The following is an 18,850-nucleotide window of genomic DNA, read 5'->3' as shown; positions in this document are numbered from 1 at the left end:
TCGCTAGTCTCGGGGAGCTGAAGGGTCCCGGCCGCCCAGGCCCTCGCAGCCGTCCTGCCGTCCTGCCGTCCCGTGTGGCAGTCTTCCAGACCAGGGGACCACGCCGGCCAGGAGAGCTTCCTCGTAGGGATGGAGGAGTTCTGTCCCCACGCATCGGCTGCAGGAGCCACTGGTCACGTGTGGCCGCTGGGCACCTGAAATGTTGGTGGTATGATTGAGGAACGGAATTTTGTATTTTTGTTAAACATCTTTTCAGTTTAAACATCTTGGAACTTGGTTACGTAATAGCATGAATGTATTCAACAAGGCTAAACTGTACACTTAGAAATGGTGAATGTGGGGCCACCTGGGTGGCTCAGTCGGTTAAGCGTCTGCCTTTGGCTCAGGTCATGATCCCAGGGTCCTAGGATCGAGCCCCACATCGGGCTCCTGCTCAGTGGGGAGCCTGCTTCTCTCTCTGCCTCTGCCTGCCTCTCTGCCTGCTTGTGCTGTCTCTGTCTCACAAATAAATAAATACAATCTCTTAAAAAAAAACGGTTAATATGGCACATTCTAGGTATGTTTTATCATGACTCAAAACAAACAAACAAACAAACAAAAAACCCCACATATGCCAGACACAAAAGGATAAGGAGTTTCAGTTTTGCAAAATGATGTGCGTTCTAGAACAGCTGGCTGGCTGGGTGGTTGCACACGGTAGGAATGGACTTCACGCCAGCGACCTGGATGCTCAAACGTGGTTAAGATGGTAGATTTCATGTTACGTATGTTTTACCGCAGCAACAAAGAGTAAACCAGCAACATTCAAACAATAAAATGTCTGATTTCAATAGGCACGTGCGGCCAGTAGCAGTCATGTGGGACTGCACAGTCTCAGACATCTGGAGGTTGCGGTCCTCACAGGTCCTGGCCGGGCAGCGGACCCCAGCAAGTCTCGGCCCCTCAGAGATGCCCCCTCTGTGCTCTGGGGATGGCGGAGGCCCGCCCTCTGGGTGCCTTCTGTACCTCGGTTCTCTTGTCTCCTCGGGCAAATTTGGTTTTGTGTTCACCGGTCTCCATTGCTTTATCTTTTTTTTTTTAAGGATTTTACTTATTTATTTGACGGATCACGAGTTGGCAGAGAGGCAGGCAGAGAGAGATGGAAGCAGGCGCCCCGCTGAGCAGAGAGCCCGATGCGGGGCTCGATCCCAGGACCCTGGGATCATGACCTGAGCCGAAGGCAGAGGCTTTAACCCACTGAGCCACCCAGGCGCCCCCATTGATTTATCTTTAAAAGGAGTAATTCTTCCCTGGCTAACTGGGCGCTGGGGAGCGCAGTCTTCCAGAGAGTCGGGGCTTTTGTTCTGGATTCCTGGTCCCCCTCATGTGGGTAGATGGTGCTGCCAGGCCAGGTAGCGGGGGTGGGGGTTGGGGGACCTGGGTCGAGAGCAGCAGCCTGCAGCCCTTTCCCTGACCCAGCGCCACCCGGTGTTCAGGGCCCGGCTGGGATGGACACTAGAGGCTCCTCTTGATGGACCTCAAAGGCTTACGGTCACCGGGGCTCAAGCAGGGGAAAGTGTCGTCTGGCACCGCGAGCACAGCTGAAAAATGTGCTCGGACAGCTAACAAAGGGAGCAGGGGGAACAGGGCAGCAGACCCCAGACCAGAGCCTAGGGCACCCTGCAGGTCATGGACAGACGGGTCGTCCCAGCAGGTCACGGACAGTCGGGTCGTCCCAGCAGGTCATGGACAGTCGGGTCGTCCCAGCAGGTCACGGACAGTCGGGTCGTCCCAGCAGGTCACGGACAGTCGGGTCGTCCCAGCAGGTCACGGACAGTCGGGTCGTCCCAGCAGCCGACACTGATGGGGACGTTCCCCGTGTGCTGGGCCATCCCTGTCCACCTTCTCATGTGTCCCTATGCCAACCCCGAGAGACGGGAGCCAGTGTTATCCCAAGGTTGGCAGTAGTGGGGGACTGGGCTTTGTGGCCAGGCTGCCTGCTTCTAGAGCCGTGGCCCTGTCCGCACATGCTCCGACCCCAAACAGGTGCGTGCCCACGTCCAGTCCCAAGCGAGATGCTCTGCTCCCAGGTCCTTCACCTGACTGCAGGCTCGTGCCTGAACAGGGCATGGATTTCTTGCTTTAAAACATTTTCTTTCTTGGGGCACCTGAGTGGCTCAGTGGGTTAAAGCCTCTGCCTTCGGCTCAGGTCTTGATCCCAGGGTCCTGGGATCGAGCCCCACATCACGCTCTCTGCTCAGTGGGGAGTCTGCTTCCTCCTCTCTCTCTGCCTACTTGTGAGCTCTGTCAAATAAAATAATTAAAAAAAAAAAAATTAAAACATTTTCTTTCTTTGGGAGAGAACGCAGAATGTTCCCTGCCTCCCTGCGCAGCCCCGACACCTCACCCCGCGTCTCTCTGTAGTTTGCAGATGGCGTCTACCTGGTTCTGCTCATGGGCCTTCTGGAGGACTACTTCGTCCCCCTGCACAACTTCTACCTGACGCCAGAGAGCTTCGACCAGAAGGTACGTGTGTGGTCTCCGTCCCCAGAGCGGCCCCAGACGCGCTCGCTAAAGCGCACAACCCAGACGGGCCCCTGATGGCTCTTCCTGGAGTCTAGCTAGTTTGGAAAAAGAGGACTGCCGCCAAGTGGTACTGCCGTGAGACATGACCCAGCCCTCAGTCACGGAAGTAAGCCCATCAGTAGTGCCAGACGCTCCCGGGTGCTGTGTGCCCAGTCCTCCTCGGGGTCTCTCTCCTGGGACGGTACCCTTTTTAATCCCGGTGGCCCGTGGCCGCAGGCTTGCAGAGCCCTCCCCCGCTGATGCCGCACCCATGTCACTTCTGGTTTTCCCACCTGCTTCTGCCCTCCCCAAGCACTGCTGTTCTCAGGGGTGGCCCAGAGTCCCATGGCTCCGACACCCCTGCCTCCCTGTTCCCTCACTCTTGGACAATTAACTTGTTTCTGGTGGTTTTCACAAGAAACTACTAGGGCATCTTCTCCAGTCCTTCTCTTCCAGTCTGTCCGTCTCTCTGTCTGGATCTGTCTCCCTTCCTGTGGATTGTTTTCTAGGAAAATTCCCCACATGGGATTGTTTGGGTCAAAGGGCCTCAACTTTGGATCCGGGTTGCTGCCTCCCCCGTGTCCCTGTCTGTGCCCGGGTGTCTTGCCTGCTGCTCGGGGCTCCCCGGAGTTCAGCCCGTCCAGACAGCAGTCAGCGCGTGGCCTTCAGAAACTTGGCTCCTGCGCCGTCCATATTGCTTTGGACTTGGGGCATCTGTCGTTGGATTTTCCCAAAGTGCTAGACCCGTGAGTCAGAGAGGCAGACAATGCAAGCAGGTGGCGGCAGCCAGGGAAACGTCCGACAATGGGGCCAGTGTTTATCAATCTGCATACTTCTGGCACCTTCCAGGCCGTCCGCTCACGGCCAAATGTTGTTCCTGCCTCGCCTGCTGAGATGGAATCAGAGCAGATTTGAGAGGGCCTGGCATGGTCGAGCAAGGGTGAATGGAGCGCGAGCCAGAGGAGAGTGAGCAGAGCGCTGTCGGAAGCAAGGGTGCCTGTTGTTCTGGAAACGAGAACACAGATAATGCGGGGAAGAGGCTCCTGCGTTTCCAGGCCCGACGGGGCTGGCTGCGGAAACGTTGTTTGGGAGAGAGATTTCCTTTGTTCCGATTAATAATGATGCCGGCAGGAATGGTGAATCGAGCCAAGGAGCCGGAAATGGGTTATTTTGCAAAATGAGACTGTGCACAAGGCAGTGTAGGGAGCCTTCTCTCCTGCCCTGGCCTTACTCCCTGTGCAGCAGGGGTGAAAGTTTTTTGGGGGTGCCTCCCTGGCCTGGGGAGCGTGAGAGGCCCCAGTGACCGTCTGCCTGTCTGTGCCTCTGCCCGAGGCAGGTGCTGCTGTCCCCAGGCAGAGTGATGACCCGTGTTTTTAAAACAATTGCACTAGATTTTAAAAAACGAGCCCAGACCCCCTAGGCTCTTACAGACAGACGAACGGCACCCTCTGAGCTTTCTGAGATACGGGTGTGACCCCTAGCTTTTTGTTTTATTATCTTACTCTGTGGGAGCCACTTTCTCGAGTACCTTGTGCCTTTAGATCATCTTTCTGGAAGATTCCACAGCGTCCCTCTTTCTGGGGAGTGGAGTGTGTCCTGGAGACTCAGAGATGGTTCTTCCCGGCAAATGCTAGAAAGGGCTTTGTGTTCTCAAGGTGCTTTGCCTTCTGCCTCTCATCTGATTCCCTTCCTGGGGACAGGGAAATGGGATCTCAGAGGGGCCGAGAGACAGCCAAGTTCCCTCATTTAGCAGGGCAGAGCTGAAGAGCCCACTCCTATTCTAGAAAGTTCTATTCCTCTGTCACCTCGCCGGGTTTTCCAAAATCCCTTGAATTATAGAGGGAAAGGATTTCAGCACGCCCTGGCCATGGGACTGGATCTCAGTGGTGGCAGTGGGGCTTTGGGGTACAGAGCGTGGCCTGGTCCCCTCGGGTCTGGGGAGCTGTTTGCCACTCTGCCTGCCCCGTCCTGGGACCCTGGGCACAAAGGCAGCTTCGTTTCTCTGCAGCAGGAGGGGTTGATGGAGGTGAGAGCATGGCGGGGACAGGAGCAGGGTGCCGGTGACTTCCTGTCTGCTGGTGTCCTCGGACTAAGAAGGAAGCAGAAGGAAGGTCGCTGTGGGGAGCTGGCTCTGGGCGGGAGCTGTTCTGGGTGTGCGGCAGGTGTGGGGTTTCAGAAGCCCGACCTGGTCAGCACTGAGCACTTTCAAGGACCTGCTTCTTCCTGTCCTAACTCATCTCAGCCCCGGGGCCTCCTCCAAAAAGCGGCCTTGGTGCACCCCGCGGCTTTCCCTCTGGGCTGGGCCCACTCCGTGCACCTAGACGTCTAACACGCAGCTTGGCCTTCCCATTCGGCCTTTTCCAGGGGGTCTCGGGAATGGCCCACGGTCCTCCAGCCCCCTGCATCTGGTCAGGGGCTGCCCCACCCAGCCCCGGGTGAAGGGCCTGTCCCCCCCATGGGGACCCTCTGGTCACTGCCTGCCCTGGGCTGGTGCTGTTGAGGGTCCTAGAGGCAGCGAGGCGGCCCCCGAGCTGCTGGGATTTTGACCAACGGCGGGTTATTTTGTCAAACACGGTCTTCCTGGTTAATTATTAAACGATAAGTACAATGATCCTGTTTCTGGTTCACTTACCCCGAAATCGTGCAGATATTACTGTTGAAAGGATGTGTGATTACTAGGAACCCCGGGGTGCTCTGCGGCTCTGACTCTAGGATTTACTTCGTTTTCTGGTGCCCCCGTCCTGTCCCCAACAGCCTTTGCCCCAGCGGACGGCTGGCTGTGGTTTGGTTGTCATCCGGTGTTCCTGGGGGTCGGGGGAAAATGCTGCAGGGAAGGTGTTATTTTAAAGCCCTTCAGAGGCTGTGAGCAGAAAGCGAGCTTCCAGCGCCCTTGGGGGCTGAGTGGTACCTTCCAGGGAGAAGCCGTGTGGGGTGTGGGGTGGGGTGTCCACCTTCCTGTGACATCCAGCAAGTCGAGGAGGCCAGGAACGGGGCACTGCCCCCTGCCCCCTGCAGCCGCCATTGGGCTGACTTCCGTTCCAGCAGGGTCCCCGGTGCCTGCCCGGTGCCTGGGCCACCACTGTCCCTGAGCATGGTGTCCTGCCTTGCGGCTGTGCACACGTGGCTCTGGGAGGCCTTCCCAGGACACGGTGGATGGCCGCTCCGTGCTGGGGACAGTGCTTTAGCGTGGGTGCCTTTGGGAAGTGACATGTCCTCTCTGAGCCTTGGCTTTCTCATCTGTAAAAGGGACAGAGTCACGGTCACTTCTCATTGCGTGGCCTGTGGCACAAGCAGACACTCGGGGACCCTGGAGCCCTCGAGGGCAGGCTTTGTGCCTTCACCCCTGCATCTCTGAGCTGTCCCCTGATCCTGAGTGAGGGGATAAGGCCCATCGAGGGAACGCCTTCGCCCAACTCTCTTGCCTACCCTGTGCCCTGCGCGGGACTGCTCGGGTCCTGGGGATGTTCCGGTTCCACTCTTGCTTCCTTGGCAGGTCCACAATGTGGCGTTTGCCTTTGAGCTGATGCTGGACGGAGGACTCAAGACCCCCAAGGCTCGCCCTGAAGGTAACGCCCCACCCCAGGCTGGCCCGGGCTCCCGTGGCCCCTGTGCCCTTAGCTTCTGAGGCCAGGACTGTGCTGGCGGAACCACCAATGCTGGCCTTCAGTAACTACTTGACTCGGAGGACGTGAGCTCTGCCCACTGCCCCGGGATCTGCATGTCCTTGCAGGTGCCGGCGCTCAGGCTAGAGGGGCTGTTTCATGCCTTGCAAGGATATTAAAGGCTGCTGCTGTTGAGGAGTGCTGGGTGGATGGCCCTACAGGGACGAGGCATGGTCGTGACGTGTGTGGGTCCGAGCTGCAGCAGGGAGGCGCGGGGAGCGGGTGGTGGGACCACCCGGGCAGGGAGCCTGGGGAGCAGGAGCAGGCCTGGCTCAGCCCCCTGCAGCCCATTCACAGAGGGCATCAGGCCTGCCGGCTGCTGCCCACTTCGGTGGCTCCTGACCTCCTCCCACTGCAGCGATGGCCGACCGGGGGTGCTGGGGCTGAAGCCTCAAAGGGAGGGCAGGAAGGAAGGTTGTGCGGGCTCTCTGGGCTTGCCGCCTCCTCCGGCACACGGAGGCTGGAGATGCTCTGGGCCTCAGTCTAAGGACAGTTGGTTCATGGCAGTTGCTTGGCTAGTCTTCCTCTGGAAGAGATGCTGTTTCTTGCTTTGGGGTTGAAGACCTGCAGGGGGAAAGCAAGGTTATGGTCAGTCTGTGGCCGGAGAAGGGCCTTTTGCATCACCTGGTCCAATGGGCCCATTGCACAGGCAAACAGACTGAGGCCCAGGGCAGGGGGGTCACCTGTCTAAGGTTGCAGACAAGTGAGGAAAAGACCTACGTGCCCTTCCCACCAAAGTAGGCAGCCTGGACTTCATGGGCTGTCACATCCCCTGAGGGCCTGGCCATGGGCCACACCGTGTAGCCCATTGTTTGACCTCGAGGGGGCAGGAGGGAGCAGCAGTTTGCACACACATGCCCCTCCCCCACCCCAGAAGGCCTGCCCTCCGTCCTGGCACAGGTTGGCCTGTGGGTGTTGGACCCCAGCAGACGTCTTTGGCTATTGGAGACCCCACAGCATAGGCACCTCTTGTCCCTGGACTTGGCCAGTGCAGGGCCTGGAAAGGACGCGGGAGTGTCCCTGTCCTGCTGTCACAGGTGCTCGAAGAACGGGCTGGTGGCCTGGGGCCTCTCTTCGCTGCCTGTCCCGGGATGGCACTGGATGGGGGGCCGTCGATCTTTAAACCAAAGAACTGCACTGCCGACGGGCAGGGGCCCCGCGCCTCCTGTGGGCCCGCACGAGGGCCTCGGTGCTCTCGCCCCCAATGGTGTCTGTGTTTCCTCCTGCAGATGTGGTGAACCTGGATCTCAAGTCCACGTTAAGGGTCCTGTACAACCTGTTCACCAAGTACAAGGACCTGGAGTGAGAGCGGCCAGCGGAGGGGACTCTGCAGGGCGGGGAGGCCGGCCCGCCGAGGTCCCCACCCCTTCCCTGACGCCGCCCGGCCTTCTCTGGCTGTGGCTTTTCAGCTCCCTCATGTGATGCACAGTGGGCAGGACCCTTCGAAAGGCAGGGTTCTGTAGCCCAGTGCTGGTGTGTGGCCCCACCAGTGCTGAGACCTTGATCCCTACCCCCGCCCCAACTCACAGTCCCCTCTGCCTGTGGTGGGGGGAGGGGCGCGCCCTGCAGGCCTTTCCATGGAGCAGTTCACGGCCACAGCCATGGCCACAGGCGATGGTGAATGGCACCGACAGCTCTACGGGAGCCCGGGGTCAGTCTGGCTGTGGCGGGGGGCTCTCCTGGGAAGCCAGGCCTTTTTTTAGTAGAAAGCGTTTTGTAGATTTAAAAACTTCCCTCTAACGTCCCAGAGGCCTTTGATGGGACAGAAGGGCCACTCACGTTCCTCTTCTTGACCAGCCAGTGTTCCTCACTTACTTTTTGCACAGACATCCAAGATGCGGGTGACCCTCAGTGGCCACCACACGGGAGGTGGGATTCGGGGAAGCGGGGTCTGATTTTTTTTTTTTTTTTTTTTTGGTGACAGCCAAGTGGGCTCCATCAGGAGCTAGGTCTAAAGTGTTGCTCGATTCATCTCAGAGGCCCTGTTTGGGAGTCGATGCATTTTTTTAAGCCTTTAGAAAGCGGGGTCTCTCAGTTTGTGGGGGCCGCCATCACAGCGCGCCACAGGCGGGGGCTTAGACAACGGGAACAGATGGTCCCCAGCTCCCAGGCTGGAAATCCAGCATCAAGGCAGGGCTGGCCCCTCCCGAGGGCCCTCTCCTGGCTTGCCGATGGCTGTCCCTTGCCGGGGTCCTCACGTGGTCCTGCCTCTGCACCTGTCTGCGGCCTCACCGCTCCTTACCAGGACGCCCGTCCTGATGGATGAGGGCCGCCCCTGTGACCTCATTGGACCCTACTGATCTCTGCAAAGACCCATCTCCAAATACAGAGCCATTCTGGGCACTCGGGCTCGGAGCTTCAGCCTGCGGATTCTGGGGGACGCAGTTCAGGCCTTACTGGGGGGACATGAAGAATCCGTCCCCCTCCCCAGTGTGGCTTTCTGGAACCCCGCTGGCATCTCCCGATGGGCACCCCTGAAAGGGATGCCGTTCGCCCCTCCCCCACTCCCCTTGGCTCCAGAGGAACGGGGGGCCTTCTGCTGGGGGGGGGGTCCGCCCTGTGTCACCCCACCCATGGGGTCCCTCCGCATGGCAGCCCCCTTCTAGGCCCTCAGCATCGGCTGCCAGGCAGGACAGGCCTCTCTCATCTCTGATTTTCACCTTCCTGCTGTCGATCCGAGCAGTTGCCCCCATTGTTCATACTAAGTCAGACACGGGCCCTCATGACTCAGGAAACACCAGCCTCGCCCGTCTCCGCTCTGCCCCTGCGAGGCCGGTGGTAGTTTCCAAAGAGCCGTTCTGACGGAGGTGGTTTCCCAGCAGGAGAAAGAAATAATGAAAACAGTATCACGGTGTCTCCTGTGGGCTGCGGTGGCATTAAAGGGCCACACCGACAGAAGAGCGAGGGCTGGAATGTTCCGTGCCGACTTCATCACACGCGCAGGATCCCAGCCGTCTGCCGGAGCTGCGGAGCCCGGTCCCCCCGCTGTCACCAGTGGGCCTCTGCCCAACCCTGGATGCCCCCCAGGGCTGAAGGAGGGGAGGTTGGCATTTGGAAAGAACTCAGCCTTGGGGGGGTTCCGCGCAGGGGGAAGTTCCAGCAGGGTCCACGCCTGGAGGGGGAGGCAGTGGTCCTGGGGGGGCAGGGAGCATGTGTCAAGCCCTCTGTATTTCTGGGCGCAGAGTAAAAGGGATCCCAAGACACAGGCCACCTGTGAGCAGGCTCGTTTGTCCAGGCCGACTGTCCAAGGCCAAGGTTCCAGCAAAGCCAGTGATCTGTTGTCCAAACTGCCTTTATTCACGTTGGTTCCTTGAGCTCTACGCATCTCACTCCTCTCCCCTGCCTTCTCTGTCCGCTCTCAGTCAGAGTTCAGTGCCAGCCTAGGCATTCGCGTGCGGGCGCAGTTGTGAGACGGAGGGCAGGGTCAGTGCTGGAGGTGGCCTCTCCTTCTGGGATCAGTCCCCCCGGGCTTAGTGACCGTAGCTGTGAGTTGTGGGCTCTCTGATGCTGGGGCGTCTTCTTGGGGAAACGTGTGCAGCAGAAGCCGCTTTGCTTAATCTCAGAAAGTTCTAGAAGCCTTCCTCCTTGATCCACCTTTCCAGTGCTTTGTTTTTCAGTCGGGTGGGGACCTTCCCCATGAACTAAGCAGAAGCAAGATCATTTGCACCTGAGCGGCCGTGGCTCGGGGTCTGCGGGGCCCGAGTGAGGGCCCAGGCTAGGGCGGTGAGATGGTCTCCTTTTATCCTTCTCGGAGTGGCTGTTTGGGGCCCCTGCCGGCCAAGGGGTCTTCTGCACGCGGAGCCCTAATGTCCTCCCTGGATGTGACAAAAAGCTGTGTTTTAAAGGCACTGAATGCCCTTCTCACTTCCTTTTGCATGCCTGTGTTTCATTGTGTTTTTAACTGTTCTAAGTAGTGTCACTTTTGGATGTTGGATGTCGAATAAAAGTCGCTAAACCCTGGGCTGTGTGTGCCAGTGCCTCCCTCCTGGCTCCTCCGCTGTGCCGAGGGCCCTGCCAGGAACCTGACCTCCCGGGAGCCAGAGCCTGGGGCCGGGAAGTGCGGGGCGGGGCCGGCCACGTTCTCTTACTTATTCCGATAAAGACCTGAGAGTGTGGGCCGTGTGCTGCCTTTGTCTGGTTCTGCTTCCACGCACTTTGTGGCCTCTGGTCGTGCCTGCCCAGTGCTTGGGCCCAGGAGCTCCCAGTCAGCTGCGCGAAGCCTGCTGTGGGGGGCGGGGGGGGGGCGGGGGGGGGGCGGGCCCCGCATGGGTGGAGGCATTGCTGGACAGGAGCCACAGGGGAAGAGGGGACAGAGTCACAGCCGTGGGTGAGTCGCAGTGAGTCGCTGAGCTGGGCTGAGTCGGCCTAGCTCCCCGGTCCAAAGTGGCATGGGGGTGGCTGGCAGGCCAGTGGCACCAGCTGGACAGGGCTGCTCCGGGGGGACGGGGTGCTCCTTGCACTGCAGGGCGCGGGGCCTGGGTGACCCTCGATGGTGGTCGTACGGTAAACCTTCCCTGCAGAAGTCACGGGTTTGGGGCGGGGGTGTTCAGGGGCCTTGAACTTCCCCTCGATGCAACATTAAAATTGTCACTATTCTAGTGCTGCTGACCCGCAGAGCGAGGCCTCGGTGCTCTTCAGATGCTAAGGCTCTCAGACCGCTGCTGAGAAGGGCCTGGCTTTGGAGGGATGCCTGGTCCAAAGCCTGTGCGACCTCTGGCCAGTCCCTTATCCCGCACTTTCCACGGTGGAACTTTTCTCGGCGGAAAGGTCCCTCTGGTTTCCCACAGCAGATCCGTTGTCCCTCCCTCACTTACGATCTGCCTCCTCGCCTGGCTTCTGCTGGGATGTGGCCGGTGGGAAGAGGCCCTGGCAGGAAGGAGAGTGGTGGGGGGGTGCGTGCGTGAGGTCAGGGTGTTGTCGCCCCTCTGTGGGGCCGCTGTGGGTCAGCGTGCCCCCCTGCGCCACAGCCCCCGGCTGGCGGCTGGCTCAGAGCTCCGGCCGTCTCTTTCTGGGCCCGTCGTCCTCCCGGGGCTCTGCCCTGTCGGGCTTCAGGGCTGCAGCAGCTCCCTCGAGCTGCCAGTCCCGGGGGCGGGGGGGGGGGTGAGGGCAGCACCATCTCTTCCAGGTTCTCTTAAACGGGCCTCGACTATGCTTTACTAACCACTCCTCAGCTTCCCCATTCAGACGGGCTCTCTCTGCGGGGACTTGGCCGCGCACCGCCCCCCGGGGCCACGCCGGGCCCGCCGCACCCGCCCCGGCCCAGTGGGTTCCCTCCCTGCCGCGCCACAAAGCCCGGCCTGCGTGGCGCCGTCGCGATGGCAGAAATGGAATCCTGACCGTCTGTGTCGTCCTCTGCAAGCGGGGAGGACAGCAGCACCAGCCCCACAGGCTGCCCCCGCGACACTGAAAGCCCTTAGAACTGTGTTTCGTCATCAGACACTCAATAAATATTAGCGGTCATGATCGCTCCTACTTCCTGTCGTTTTTTAAGTTCTTGGGAACAATGCCGTCTTCCTGCTCACACGCGCCCTTGTTCCCGCTAACACCTTCTCTGCCCCTTTCCGGCCCGATCTGTCAGCAGAAACGGGGGTGCTTGGCGCCCCGGCCCCTCGGCACGGTCGCCGCTGCCATGAACCTTCAGTTTCATCCTGGCTCGTCACGATTCACGCGCGGGACCCCAGCTCGGGTCGGAGCGGATCGCCGCCTCTCCTGGCATCGCGGGCCTCTCCTCAAACTCCGTAACACCGTTGCACGCACCCTTCCCTCCACCTGGAACATTCGCACACATCTGTAGCGGGCGAACTCTTACTCATCCGTCGAGCCCCACTTCTCCTCTGGAGGAATGTCGCCCCCTACATGACAGCAGTCAGCAGCGGCCATCAAGTCGGCTTGGCGTCAGGCCTTGTTCTAGGGACTGGGACGCAGAAGACCTTCAGACCTGTGGTAAAGAATCCTACAGATGTCCTCTTTTCAATGAGGCAGTTTGGGAAGGCTTCCTGAAGGAGGAGGCATTTATGGTGATAATAAGGAAGAGGAGGTAGCCCCTTTAAAAGCTGGGGTCGGGGCTTCTAGGCAGAGGAGACAGCAAGGCATTTCGGGAACAGAAAGGTGGCCAGTATGGCTGGGAGCTTTAGAGATGGGAGTGATCTAGCCGGCAGGTCCATTAGGACACGTGCTGGGCTGTGCGGAGATTTCATTTTAAGAATAATGGGATGCCATTGGTGAGGGGTCTGGGACATGAGCATCCCAGGCAGTGGTTGAGGCGTGAGGGACTGGCTGTGTGAGTTGAGCAAGGAGGCTTCTATGTGGTGCAGGCCGGAGAAAGTGCGGGAGAGGGGCTGGCTGGGGTGGGGGTGGCGGGATGGCCCGAGGCAGGGCTCAGGGTTCGCTGGTGGCGGGGATGTGTGGTCTGTGGCCTCAGCTGCCGGCTGGCGCTGGCCCGGAGATGGAGAGGCCAGGAGGGACTGGCTCGGGTCGGGTGCTGGGGAGGGGAGAGGGAGAGAGGGACGAAATCGCAGCTCTGAGCTGGCTGCGAGGCATCTGAGGGCCGGCAGGTGTGGCTGGGCGTTCGGGGCTCCGGGGACAGGGCTTTCCGGTGGGGCCGTGGAGGCAGCAGGCCCTGCGGCCCAGCGAGGAGGAAGCTCTGTGCCGACACCCCCGGGCAGGCCCAGCGGAAGCCACAGGCCTGGAGGAAGTGAACCGCGCGCGTGGCCCCTGCCTTCCCCTGGCCCCTCCAGCCCTCCACGGCTGGAAGCCGGTGATCACGAGCTCCGAGACCTTCACCTCCTGGTGGGAAGAGGCCGCCGGGTGAGTCGTCCTGGCATCTGAGCTCGTGGGAGCCCTCTGCTCGGGCCTTTCTGCTTGTCTGTAATGCCTGCGAGCCAGGGCTCTGCGAGGGAGGCCTCCTGGGGGCTTGTGGAAACGACCCCAGAGCACACAGCCTCAGCCGAGGCCGCACAGGAGGGTGTCAGGCTGGGCCCCTCCCGCCCCAGGCTTAGCAGCGGCCGTTCTTCCTTCCTGGGGCCGGCCGGGCCGACGGGTACCATCCCCTGGTGTGGCCAGGCCGGCGACCTCGCTTCCCACTGCCGCCTCCCCTGAGCTCCACCCGGCATGCGGGCAAGAGAGGCCTCCCGGCTTCAGACGAAGGAACTGAGGCCCGGGGCAGGGAGGGGCTGCCCGGGGCGGGAAATGGCTTGAGGCCATCCCAGCTCTGTGTCTACTCCACGGCAGGCCTTCGGGGAGCTCGGCCCTATCTTGTAAAGACTTTTAGGACCAGAAAGGGGGGAGATTTGTGCAAAGTCACACAAAACGAGAACCAGCCTGGAACCTGGGCCGCCGAACCCCCAGGCAAGGCTCTTCCTCTTCTCTGGGAGAGGAAAATTTGTCCTTCAGACGAGTCCTGTCCAGATGGAGTCTGGGGAGGTGAGGGGGTAGGGCTGGCCCACGGTGGCGTTCTCCCCCGTCCTTGTCTTAGGGCAGGATGGAACCAGCAGGGGCCTGGTCCCTGGGCTGGCCGCTCGGGGGATGGGGAGGCTGTAGCCCCTGTGAAGGTCCCCATCTTTGGGAGCCTCCGCGGGGGCTACGTCTAGCCACCATTCTGATGGCAGACACCCTGGCCCCAGTGTCTGGGACCAGAAACGCTGGGGAGGACGCAGGGGCTGAAGGGCGGGGAGATGCTGTGGGCTGCGCAGGAGAGGAAGTGAGCCCCGGGGAACAGGAAGGAGGTCGGGGCGGCTTCTGGACCGGCCCCAGCCTGCAGGGGGTGAGCCCGGACCCCTGCCTTTAATGAACACGCAGAGGGGGGCAGTGCCCGACCTGTGAATGTGGGCCCCCCCATGCTGGTGGGAGCCATGAGACCCCCCCCAAACCACAGAGAGGCCTGGGCGGGCAGGGCCAGGCTGCCCTCTGCAAGCCAGGCCTATGCAGACGGCACAGGAGTCGGGTGACACTGGCAGGCGAGCTTAGTCCGCTCATTCACGCTGTGCCCCCTGCCTCGGGCTCAGGGACCCGGAAGAATTGGTCCCATGCCTACTTCTCATGGGGAGACCTGTCCCCTTGCCTAGGCAGCCCCCACCCTCTCTCCCTGTGCCTCGGGGTCGGGAAGAAATGACCCACAGAAGGAGTGTGGGGCTCCTCGGACCTGATACCCTCTATCCCCCGCACCCCCAGGGCCAGCAAGAGGCCAATGGAGTCAGAGTCCTACAACCTGCTGCAGCTCCCCAAGGTGACGGGCCCGCCGGTGGAGGAGGAGCTCTCCCAAGGTGCCGTGCCCACGTGGGGCTGGGGGGCCGGCCGGGGCGGGGACCCAAACAGGCAGCTCTGGGCGCTGCCTTGCTTTCCAAGTCGTCATCTGAGCACCCGGTTCTGTTGGGCCCCTGCCGATGCATCTGCTTCATCATTGACAGCCCCCTGCCCCTGCTTCCAGAAACTTCGGCAGGCGTCCCTGTGTCCTCATAACCACACGTCTTGATCTCAGTGGTGACGTTGAAGAGGGATTCCAACAGCGGCTGTGTCTTTAGTCCCAAAGACGGCTCATTGGTGGCTCTGAGGGTGGGTGCTTCTGCCTCCTTGGCGTCCACGAGGAAACTGAGGCCCAGAAAGGAAGGTGGCAGGTAGCAGGTGTCTGTTACTGTAGTGGCCAGTGGACACCGGATGCCTCGTGGGATGGGGGCTTGCCGATCTGCTTCCTTCATGAGCCGGTCCCTTTGTGAAGGGGGTGGCTGGAGGATGGGGTAATGACACAAGTCTGTTTTCTGAGCTGGGGGAGCTCGTGGCCGCTGCCCCCGGAATCTCCCACCCAGGGGACAGTCGGAAAGGACAGGTCAGGTGCCCCAGGCCGTCCTCACCCTGTCACAGGAAAGAAGCAACATAGAAGTTATTCCAAAAGGTCCCGCTCAGCAGGGGCTTCAGGCGAACTTTCTAGAATTTATGTCACCTTTCAAACCTAAGTATGAGGACGGAGAGAAAGAGTGAAATGATTCAAAGAGCAGATCGTGACTTGATCTAGGTGCTCTGAAGACAGCCTTTCGAGATAGGCGGGGCTGTGGAGAGACCCTGGGGCGGTGAGTAAGACCCCTGGGGCCGGGGGGGGTGGGTGGTGGCCAGTGTCGAGGGCTGACGTCCTGTGCTGTCCAGCTGTCCAGGGCTTTCGGTTTGTAGAGGGTTTGAGGCTGGAAAGCGTCAGGAGAAAAACTGCTGTTAGCAGTAGGCCTTAGTGATTTGAAAAAAAAAATTTGTTTTTTGTTTTACGGTTGATTTAGAAATACTTGAAGCACTAGTAGGCAGAGCTGGAACGTGGGATGATTCCGAGCGGCAGGAAACCTGCTCCGGGAAGGGGTGGGGGACGCCACCAGAGCCGTCCAGCCACCCACTCCCCATGCGTGGGTCCAGAGCCTGCCGGTGCCCAGCGGGTTAGGTCTCCCTCCTTCTTGTCAGGAGACACGGGGCTGGGTAGTCCTTGAAGGTTTCCAGAACGTCTAGGAAAAGTCTTCAGCTGCATCCTATGAAGACGGAGGCGTTTCATTTTGTGAGTTTGGATAAGGCCGTTCCCCACATGGTGACTCAGTTTCCCCCATGTTCTCTGAGACTAGATGATCTTACAGTTTACTCTCGGCCCTGATGTGTTTGGGTCCCATGAGTCCAAAATGTCAAGAAGCTGCCGGCCAGGGTCCCGGGGCTCGGAGGGTCAGCCGGGGCGGCCTCGGTGTCCTGCCCACACCAGGGAGCCAGACCAGACGCAATCGGAGTCTGCCTCGGCCCCTCGGTGCCCGGCCCCTGGGCTCGCGTGAGCCCCGCGTCTTCTTAAGGGAGTGGGTAGAATCGCCAGATAAAACACAGGAGGCCGAGTTAAATTTGAATTTCAAACAAGGAATAGTTTTTCAGGCTAAGTATGTCCCCAAAATATAAATATTATGCCCGAGGATGAGCGGGTACTCAGGAGGGAAATGAGCGGGAAGGGCGTTTGGGGTGTGGCGGGGGCAGGGGGGCTAAGGAAGGGGCGTGGCGGGGGGGGCGTACCTGGGGAATCCAAGTTACTCTGGACCTTTGGTGCTCAGGGTGTGTGTGCGCATGGGTGTGTACGTGTGTGCGTGCATGGGTGTGTGCGTGTGCACGTGCATGGGTGTGTGCGTGTGCATGTGCATGGGTGCGTACGTGCACATGTGCATTGGTGTGTGCGTGTGCACGTGTACATGGGTGTGTGCGCGTGTGTGTGCATGGGTGTGTGTACGCGTGTGTGCATGGGTGTGTGTACGCGTGAAGCAAGAGAACCAAATTTGCCTCGTGTCAAGGTGCCTGCCTCAGGTGACCTGCAGGGAGAGAGCTGCCCGGCCCCCTGCAGGGTCCCCACACGGGTGTCACGCTCTCCTCTGCTTCCAGGAGAAAAGAGGAAATACCTGCCCCCCACTTCCCGGCAGGATCCCAAATTTGAGGAACTGCAAAAGGTACGGCAGCTTCCTGTGGTCTCTCTCCTCGGAGGTGGTATTTTGTATTCTTGGGGTGGGGACAGCGGGCCACCCCTGCCCTGTTTGGCCTCAGGCCAGCCGGTGGGGATCCCGCAGGTCCCCAGAAGGTCTGCTGAATGACCGAGCGCACGAAAGAACATTCACGGAGCACCGACAGTCTGCCTTCACCTAGACGATCCCAATAAGCCCCACAACGGTCAAAAGGGACCTGCTGTTTGGTATCCCGTGGAGGGGATAGTGAGGCTCAGAGGGGTCCCCTGACCTGTGGGGACACATGGCTGGCCAGTGGCCGACCAGAGCTGGAGTGTGACCCAGGCTCAAAACCTTGTGCCCTTTCACCTGTCCGAGGCCACGGAGAGCTGGCAAAATGGGCAGAAACGGGTGTGGGTCACCCGCGTCTGCCTGTCTCTCCTTGACTCGGAGTCTCCTGCTATGGCTGCTGGACCAGCTGAGCATAGGCAAGCTCAGCTCTCCGTTTTCCTCTGCCTTACTTCTCCAGTCTCCACATGGCCTTTCTGTTGCCTCCTCCAGGGAGGCCTCCCGGCCTGTACCACCTCCCACCCCCAGATTGTGGCCAATCCCCATCCCTGTCCCCTCGCTCCCTCCATCCCACCTTTCCCACCATCAGGCACTGGGACCCAGGGTAGGACCAGCACGGTCCCTCTGGAAAACCAGACAGGGCGCTGACACGTCTTAATTTGGGCCCCTCCAAGAGCTGATCCTGAGACCAGGGTTTGGGTGCAAGTAGTGAGTCGGGAGGTTAAGAGCAGGAGACAAGGAAAGCAAGTGGGGAAAGGAGATGGGGAGGGAGGGACCACAGGGGCAGGGGTGGCCACTGTGGGAGCTGAAGCCCGCGGGGCCCCTCTGGGAACAGGTGCGGAGGTGGAGGAGCTTGGAGGTTTCCTCACCAACTCTGGAGTAGCTGGTGCTGCTCCCTTAAAGGCACAGGGCTTTGCTTCCTGCCCTTCTGGCCTCTTAAGCCCAGGCAGGATAGGGTAGAGAGCCTGGGCAGAGCCACAGAGGGGAACAGGGGGTGCCCCCTAGCTGGAAGTCAGGGGATAGGGTGGGCCACCCACAGCCCCCGTGCCGGTGTCCTGGGGCTGCCACCACTAAGTATCAGAAACCACGTGGCTTCAAACAAGGGGTTGTTGGTCTCCCAGCCTGGAGGCCAGAAGTCCCAAGCGAAGGGGTGGGCAGGGGGTTCCTCCTGGAGGTTCTCAGGGGAAACCTATCCCAGGCCTTTCTCTTGCCATCCGAGGTCTGTGACAACCCTTGGTGTCCCTTGGTGTGTAGATGTGCCACTCCACTCTTGGCCTCCTTGTCACATGGCCTCCTCTGTGTTCCCAGTATTGTGTCTCCTCTCCTTCTGAGCTCTCACCAGAACTGCCTGCTTCCTCTCCAGATTTCTACCCACAGCCTTTTCAAGGCAGTTTAGGCTTTTCTATCAGGGATTTTCAGAGCTCTTCCCAACTATCGGGTCCCACAGCCACCTCCCCAGGTACAGGTACCCAGTAGCTTCCCGGCATGGACACCTTGCACAGGACAAAAGACAACCCCACCGTTCCCTGGTCCCTCGGAGCCCAGAGTAGTTCCCTCACTCAGCCTGGGAGAGCAGGGAGGGCTTCCAGAGGAGGTGATGTTTGACCTGGCCTTGAAGGGTGGGTAGGAGTTGGTAGGAGGGAGGAGGGCATTCCAGGCTGAGGTTGGACCCGAGCCAGGTGGGGGACCAGGTGAGGACCGGTCCCAGGTCAGCTGTCCTGTTGGGGTCTGCAGGTGCTGATGGAGTGGATCAACACCAAGCTCCTCCCCGAGCACATTGTGGTCCGTAGCTTGGAGGAAGACATATTCGATGGGCTCATCCTGCACCACCTTTTCCGTAAGTGCCAGCCCCCAGGGCTGGGGCCTCAGCCCCCCATCCTGGCCCGCCCAGGCCCTTGTGGGTGGGCTTCTCACCCACTGAACGTCATGTGTGGAGTGCCTGCTGTTTTGGGGCTCCTGGGGTTAACAAAAGAACCCAGGTCCCCGGGCTTCGGCTGTACCTGCTGCCAAAGAAGGCAGGTCAGCAGTGAGATGCCCCGGGCGAGTAGAGGTGCATTGGGCCCCCACCCGGGGAGGAGGTGTCTCCATCTGGAAATGCCTAGTGCTCCCCAGGGCGCAGATTACCTGCCCCCGATTACCCTC

The 18,850-nt window shown here is 60.2% G+C and overlaps 1 protein-coding gene across 5 annotated transcripts in view; it reads left to right on the top strand.

Annotated features, from left to right (window-relative positions):
- PARVB (parvin beta) overlaps positions 1 to 10,166 on the top strand; it is a 101,040-nt gene extending 90,874 nt beyond the window's left edge. For all 5 annotated transcript variants that reach the window (XM_082739664.1, XM_082739667.1, XM_082739668.1 and 2 more), the window contains exons 11-13: positions 2,404 to 2,505; positions 6,038 to 6,110; positions 7,436 to 10,166. In XM_082739664.1, coding sequence (XP_082595790.1) covers positions 2,404 to 2,505; positions 6,038 to 6,110; positions 7,436 to 7,512 — 252 coding nt within the window. In that variant the 3' untranslated portion in view covers positions 7,513 to 10,166. The remainder of the gene's footprint in view (positions 1 to 2,403; positions 2,506 to 6,037; positions 6,111 to 7,435) is intronic.
- Positions 10,167 to 18,850: the final 8,684 nt, after the last annotated feature.

Source organism: Mustela nivalis (assembly GCF_964662115.1).
Source record: "Mustela nivalis genome assembly, chromosome: 7".
NCBI lineage: Eukaryota > Metazoa > Chordata > Mammalia > Carnivora > Mustelidae > Mustela > Mustela nivalis.
This window is presented reverse-complemented; position numbering and strand designations above follow the sequence as displayed.